The sequence below is a fragment of the Oryza glaberrima genome, chromosome 11, assembly GCF_000147395.1.
Source record: "Oryza glaberrima chromosome 11, OglaRS2, whole genome shotgun sequence".
Classification (NCBI taxonomy): domain Eukaryota; kingdom Viridiplantae; phylum Streptophyta; class Magnoliopsida; order Poales; family Poaceae; genus Oryza; species Oryza glaberrima.
Window position 1 is genome coordinate 8,536,259 of NC_068336.1, and position 7,883 is coordinate 8,544,141.

At 39.4% G+C, this 7,883-nt stretch overlaps 1 protein-coding gene across 1 annotated transcript; it reads left to right on the forward strand.

The window, feature by feature from the left end:
* On the forward strand, window positions 1-7,527 carry LOC127754211 (disease resistance protein RGA5-like). The gene is made up of 5 exons (XM_052279703.1): window positions 1-341; window positions 2,186-3,022; window positions 4,383-6,451; window positions 6,544-6,677; window positions 7,181-7,527. The coding sequence occupies exons 2-4, from the start codon at window positions 2,190-2,192 to the stop codon at window positions 6,618-6,620; spliced, it is 2,979 nt and encodes a 992-aa protein (XP_052135663.1). The 5' UTR covers window positions 1-341; window positions 2,186-2,189; the 3' UTR covers window positions 6,621-6,677; window positions 7,181-7,527.
* The last annotated feature ends 356 nt before the right edge of the window (window positions 7,528-7,883 follow it).

Below are 7,883 nucleotides of genomic sequence, written 5' to 3' on the forward strand. Positions count from 1 at the left end.
TGTCACTCGTCAGCCACTTCCGGTGTCCATCCAATTCCCCAGCAACCGCGGCGCCGATCGAGTTCTTGGGCTCCGGCGGCAGCCGGCCGGTGTTGGGCGCGCGACGGAGCCCCGGCCACCTGCAGCTAGCCGTACAGCCGCCGGCGGCCGGTGTATACAGGTATCTCTCTGGATTCTGTTTTTTTTTTCTTTTTTTCTTTTTCTTTTGGATCGAATCGGCCACATCGCTCGCTCCGAGAAGGCGGCGTTGATCCGCGCCAGCGCCACGGTTTCGAGGGGCTGTGTGTGCCCCCGATTTACCGGAGGAGGGCACGGTGGTTTCGAGGGGTCCCGAGAAATTCGTGAGTTTTTCATCCTGCACTTCACTTTGTTTTCTTGCTTATCGCCGTGTTTGGTGTTGCTAATAGCAGTTATTACTTATTCTTATTACTATTACTATTATTATTATTACTCACTCCGTTTTATAATGTATGTGTTTAGGTTCATTAGTATCTAAATAAACGTAGGCAATGCTAGAAAGTTTTACATTGTGAAACAGAGCAGGTATTATTTTTGGAGTAAATTTCACAAATGGGACAAAGTTATGAAAAACCACGGGTATTAATGACGAGTGGCACATAACCACATATGACATATTTATGATCTCATTGTTTTCTAAAACCCAACCTTTATTGGAATTTTGATAAATTCCAGCATATCTATGGTTTAGAACTTTAAGTAAATTCACGCTTAAAGTGCATAAGGGTGATATTTTGTGAAACTTTAAAATCATAATACCTGACAGCGGCGGAGCCAAGCCCAGCCAGCACAGGTAGGCACCTGGGCTCCGCCACATGCATCCATGCATTAGAGCTAAATATAGCGTTTAGCCATTAGCCTAGCTTCACATACACCATTAGATTAGCATTAATTATCATACTTGGTTATTAGCCAGCAGCCTAATTTCGCTTCTTATTCATGATAAAATGCTATATGTATTTTTGTCTACTTGTTAATTTGTTATCTATCGTTAGGTTTGCCCATGCCTAAAAAAATTCTAGATCTGCCACTGATACCTGAGGTTGTGTCATGTTATAAAACCTGTGGTTATTTACAACTTCACCAAAAAACACAATGTTTTCTGAAATTTGTTCTTATTTTTATTATAAAGACGCATAGCCACCACTACGGGGTTTCCCAAACCGCCGGGGCCGGGGTTACCGCGACCCGGCGGTAAGCACGGTTACCGCGCAGTAACCGCGGTAACCGTGAAAAACCGTACAAAACCGTGCAAAATTTATCAAAAATTCAAATTATATTTTAAATTTATTTCAATTTAAGGAGGTTACCGTGGTATTTATATTACCGTACCCCGCGGTAAGCCCGGTAACCTTGGTAACCGCGCGGTTACAGTCGGTAAGTCGAACCCTGCCACTACCCACGTGTTCTATATGCACACACCTGTAAGCAAGTCCACTTAATAAACACAAAGTGACGGATGTCAGAAGCAAATTTCCAACCTCACTATAAAATAGTATTAAAAGGGTACTTGTGTGCTTGCAATATTGTAGGTATAAGTATTGATCCCTGGTGTGTGAAGTCATGTATGAAATATTTTGTTATATGCCATTTTCGAAGATGGCATTCAGATGTGCAAGTGCACAAACAAACTATAGTTGTGGTATATTAACCTGTCAAGCTATTAGCTATACTTGAGGGGAGGGACCTAATGTTTTTCTTTGAACCAAGTGATGGGACCTAACCTTTACAGCCTGTTTGGCAACAATTGGGAGGAGGAATGAGAGTTCAGTTAACCAGTAAAATACTCTCTGTGTATCTTACACTGGTTTTGGGCCAAAATAAAAAGAAAAGAAAAGAAAAGCTTCCAAGCAGGTCCTAGTATGTTTCCGACATTTTCTAGCTTATGTGAGCTAGAAAGTGGACATGTTCAAACGTTATTCTCCTTGTGATCTGAAACTTAAAGACTCTGTGTACTCAATCAAGTAGGATTATAGGAAGCTACTTAGTTTGCTTCACCTTGAGGTCTTGTGAAAATGTTGTTCATCATTTTCTTTTTGTTCACATACATGATGGATGTCCACTATTACTGTTTTCGCATTTTGGATTGAGTTAGCAATTATTCTGAATATTTTGCAAAAAACTCAACATGAATAGAATTCCCCTTACATGGTGAGTGATTAAACAGCTAGATGATGGTGGGAGCAACGGTTTCAGCTTCAGCGGGGGTGATGAACTCTCTGCTTGGGAAGCTCTCCACCTTGCTGGACAAAGAGTATACAAAGCACAAAAATGTGGAAAAGGATGTGATGTTCCTGCAAAGGGAGCTACCCAGCATGGAGGCTGTGCTGCAGAAACATGCAATGCAGGACGAGCTTGATGTTCAATTGAAGGCCTGGGTGAGTGAGTTGAGAGAGCTGGCATATGACATTGAGGACTCCATTGATGCTTTCATGGTGCGCATTGAGCACTATAGTGATGAGTCTGCTGGAATTAAGGGGTTTATGAGTAAGAAAATCCACAAGCTCAAGAAGCTCCGTTGTCACCATAAATTTTCGGCGGTGTTTCTTGAACTAAAAGAGCGTGTCGTTGAAGCAAACGAGCGGCGAAGAAGATATGAGGTTGATGGGTCCACATCTGGAACCACAACCAGTGATTTGCTTGTTGATTCCCGGTTGCCAGCACTCTATTCTGGTTTAGATGAGCTTGTAGGAATCAAGGGTCCAAGGGATTGTATAATCAAGTTGCTAACTTATGAAGCTGATAGTGGCCCATCAAGACAGCAACTCAAAGTAGTGTCCATTGTGGGATGTGGAGGTCTGGGCAAGACAACACTTGCCAATCAAGTCTATAAGGAAATCAATGGCCAATTTGATTGTAAGGCTTTTGTGTCTATGTCCCAGAAACCAGACATGAGGAAAATCTTAATGGATCTACTATCTCAAATACTGAGGAATGGTAGCCCCATGTGCTTTGATGAACAGCGACTCATTGACAAGCTTCGGGAGTTCCTAAAAGATAAGAGGTATTAAAACTGAACTTTATTGTTTCATAATTGCAAGATAATAATAAAATTATTGAAAAAAAACTGCAATTTTTAAAAGTATCAGGTGTTAACATTCTGTAAAAAAGTCCAAGTCGAGACAAACAGAGAGAGATATTAAATGTGAACTATACACAATACACATATGTGTATACATCCCTTACATGGTAGAAGAGTCCTTAAAATCTTCATTTGTGCCTTAATCTTTGGACATGTCTGAGACATATTAGATCTGTCTGGTCTATGTAATTTCACCTTATCAATACTTAATTTTCCTTCTTTTTTAAATGACCTATTGGATTAGTGTTAACCATGCCATTTTGTAGTTTCGTATTTTTATACTCTTGTTTCTTCTTTCGATCTTTAAATTTTTTTTTTCCGTAGATTCAACTAGATTGTAGTTTTTATTTATAAGCAAGTGACATTGTGACATGGGGATACTGTGAAATAGCTATTGACAATAAATCAAATATTAAAGTCCCTACAAGAGATGATAACAGGAAATTAGGAGTGAACTTTGAACAGTTTTTGAAAATGACTTGATTTTGCGCCTTATCTAAAGCAATATGAAATATGGTTTTCAACGGAAACGTACACAGCTAGTTGTCATGTGCCATGGAATATTAGGTACAGAGCTTATTTGTATTCCAGTTAAGTATAGGCCCTATACTTTTAGAGTAAGGCGTCTAGTGAAAACGATGGCACCTGCGGAGTCATGTGAAGGAGATTGACTTGAGTTTTTAGCAATTACATTGTTAAGTTCACTATGACAGCCCGGCCAAAAAAAGTTCACTATGACCATTGTATTTGTTTTAAAGCTCCATGGAAGCCCCAATTGATGCAAAAGACAAGGCATTGTGTTCAGTTAGCTGTTTGGGAGGGCAATGTGTGCTTTATTTTGTGTAGAAGGACTGCTATATTTTTTTGTGTTGTCTGCATACTGCTTATTCCCAATTTCAAACAGATGCATCAATAATAATTTGCGTCTTAAGTCACCTTAGAGAAATTGGTAAGGGCTTCCCCTCATATACAAGTTTCAGTAAACCTTGGGACATTTTGTATGCTATTCAGATATGTCATGACAAAATCAGACCTACATAAAAACAAGTACACACACAGATGCAGTATTATTTTAGTAAAAAATATATACATGTAATAAAAACAGTTCTTATAAACTCTTCACAAGTTTATGCAAATAGGTTGTGATGTTTATATCATAAGAATAATAATATAATTTTTAATATTTCAGAAACACTATTGGCACCTTGTAACTGCTGACATATCTCTCAATTCTGCTAAGTTCTACCTAACGCTTGATAAAATGTTACCAAAATCTGTACAGGTACCTGATCGTTATTGATGATATTTGGAGCACATCAGCATGGGAGATTGTGAAGTCTGCTTTTCCTGATAATAATCTTCGCAGCAGAATAATTACAACAACGCGCATCATGGATGTAGCTAAATCATGTTCTGCTAATCTCCAGGAATATGTTTACACCATCAAACCACTTAATCATCAAGACTCTAGCAAGCTGTTTTTTAAAAAAATTTTCCCTTCTGGGTGTGGTGTTCCTCAACATCTGAAAGAAGTTTCGAATGCAATACTGAAAAAATGTGGTGGTTTGCCACTGGCTATACTTATTATAGCTGGTTTGTTGGCTAGTAAGTATTCTTATAGGAAGGATGAGTGGGAGGCAGTGCATAATTCTATTGGCTCTGAACTTGGCAAAAATCATACTTTGGAAGGATTCAGAAGGATTTTGATGCTTAGTTTTTATGACCTGCCTCATGATTTGAAAACCTGCTTCTTATATCTAAGTATATTCCCGGAGGATGACCTGATTGTAAGAAAACAATTGGTGTGGAAATGGGTTGCGGAAGGGTTTATTAGAAAAGAGCGTGGTAAAAGACCAGATCAAGTTGCAGAGAGCTACTTTTACGATCTTATCAATAGAAACATGATCCAAGCAGTGGGTGTTCAGTACAAAGGTAACATATATGGTTGTCGAGTTCATGATTTAGTGCTTGACCTTATCAGATTTCTATCAGCACAAATCAACTTTGTTATCGCGATTGATGATAAAGGGTATGAATCTTCTCCTAGGAAGATTCGTCGGCTGTCCTTGCAAGCTAGTAATTTGGAAGATCAAGAAATGCAGAAACTTGTGAGTAATCAATCCCATATCCGCTCACTCATTATGTTCAGGGCCTTTAAGCAAGCACCTGATCTTTTCAAGTTCCATGCTCTGCGCATTTTGGATTTATCCGAGTGCAGTTGTTTGGAGGACCACCACATTACATGTATAGTGAATATGTTTCAGCTGAGGTATCTGAGCCTCCCTTGCAGAATCACTGAACTCCCGGAGCAAACCGGGAACTTGCAACATCTAGAGGTACTGAACATCAGGCGTTGCATGATCAAAAGATTGCCAGAATCCGTTGTTAAACTTGGGAAACTCATGTGCCTACACGTGAAGTCTGGGGTGAAACTGCCGGATGAGATTGGGAGAATGCAAGCTCTCCAGGAGCTGGAGAGTATCTCCATCCCATGTAACTCTGTGAGGTTAATTGAGGAGATTGGAAGGCTGACAAGATTGCGAAGACTTACTGTTGAAACAACAAGCACTACTGAGAAAATGGGAGACCAAGAAGTGAGGTTCAGGGAAATGTTGGTCAGTTCCCTCACCGAGTTGGGCAGAAATGGCCTTGAGTCACTCTGTATCAGCTACCCTCATGGACAGAATTTCATCCTGGATTCATTGTCTGGCTCTTGCTGCTCTCTTCCAAAGCTTCATGAGCTTGACATAAAGAATTACCTTTGTTGGGTTCCAAGGTGGTTAACTATGCTTAGTAGCCTTGTGCACTTATGCCTATCCATGTATGATATTGACGAGGAAGATATGCGAGTTCTGAATGGCATCTCCACCCTGCTATTTCTCCGTCTAGAGTTAAGGAATCCACCTGAAGAGAGGCTAGTCATTGGTTGCGATGGACTCAGACATCTGAACGAGCTACATGTCTTCTGCCAACATTCCGCAATGCCATTGACGTTCGCGCCTGGAGCAATGCCAGAGCTCCACCATTTACGCCTCGAATTCGGGGCGAGGGAGACGTTGCGCATGTATGGTGATTTTGATTTCGGCATCGAGCATCTTTCGGGACTCCGGGATATCAGAGTTGACATTAACTACTACTCTGGTGGCACTGACATGGATGCAGAAGCAGTGGCTGCCAAGGATGCTATCACCACTGCTTCCATCATCCATCCAAACCGCCCCTTACATGATGTCCGAATGCATGTCACCATGATGTTTACCCTGAAGGAGGCTGCTCAGTCGGTTGGGCTCCAAAGCGCCACGAAAGAATTGAATGTAGGGACGGATGTTCAACGCACTTTCGTCCAAATTGGTAATGAAACCTATTTGCCAACTTACTACCAATATATGTCTTTCCTGCTTGTTCAGTTTAGTTACATTTCCTTTTGTTTTTAAATCCATCAGAAGACCTTGATAATCCAGAAGTTCTGCGAAAACTACAGCAGCTATTATCACGTGAGTCTTCGACACGGAACCAGTAGCTTGGGACTTGAAGAAACAACGTATGTATCTTCTGGAAATCTGGCCATCAAGATCAGGTGCGACTATGGCAAATTGATTGAAATTCGTATAAAAATCTAGGAGATTTGCAATGTTAATGTGAGGTATCTAAGAATCTGGCTTGGAAATACTCTCTCCTTTTCATATTATAAGTCATTTTGACTTTTTTCTTAGTCAAATTTCTTTATATTTGACCAAGTTTCTCGAAAAAATTATTAACATCTACCACAACAAATCAGTTTCATTAAATATAATATTAAATATATTTTGATAATATGCTTGTTTTATGTGAAATATGTTACTATATTTTTCTATAAATTTAATTAAACTTAAATAAGTTTGACTAGGAAAAAAAATCAAAACAACTTATAATATGAAATGGAGGGAGCATCTTGTTGATGTTGTTTCCTCTCGTTGTATGGGTGATGTGCAAATTTTGATTTGAAGTACTATTTGGGATCAAGGTAGGAACTCCGCCATATCAATTCAAGTAGGGCAGAGAAAATGAGGTTATTTATTTTTTAATTTTTTGATTTTACAGAAGAGAAGTCAAGAGGCGAGCCAAAGGCACTGGATTAGTACAACTGATAAAAGCAGCTCTGGCGGGCTCTTTAAATTACAAAGCTATCTCTAGTTGATTTTACTTCTGCACAACTAGGGTAGCTACTTGCAACTCTGTTTGGCTTTCTTGGAAAATAATTATCTTTAGTTTTTTTTTCCTTACTGTTGCTTCCTTGTGTTATCCTCAGCTCTCCATGGTGTCCTTGTTTCGTTTGCTGTTCTTGATATGTTTATCTATCTGAAGATATATGCTTTCTTACTTCATTCTCTAAGGCTTTACTGGCTGATTGATATCTCTGAACTTCTTTCTCCGTGGTGGCTGCCTGTCGCGACTTATCTACTGAAGGAATGAATGGTGAATTGGGTTATGTACCTTATGTCTGTCAAGTTCCATTGTTTATTGCATGATTTGTGAATTTGAACTGTGTTTAGTCTGAACCTGTTCCATACTTCCATTGGGTTTTCTCTGTCAAGTTGAATGGTTGAAATCTCATTTAAAAACTTTAATGTTTTGATTGTATCATCTTGATGTAATTAACTGAGTCTAAATAAAGCTTCTATTATCTAAAAAAACTTTAATGTTTTGTTGCCCTCACGGTGATTTGAGGTTTCAGCCAATGATGGTTACAAGCTTATGACCATTATGAGCTCTCCGTAAATTTGCATCCCCATTTAACTTTTGT

Coding starts and splice junctions, on each gene's coding strand:
- LOC127754211 (XM_052279703.1), top strand. CDS start 2,190: ATGATGGTGGGAGCAACGGTTTCAGCTTCAGCGGGGGTGATGAACTCT. Junction 3,023..4,382: donor GAGTTCCTAAAAGATAAGAG/GTATTAAAACTG, acceptor AAATCTGTACAG/GTACCTGATCGTTATTGATG. Junction 6,452..6,543: donor ACGCACTTTCGTCCAAATTG/GTAATGAAACCT, acceptor TAAATCCATCAG/AAGACCTTGATAATCCAGAA.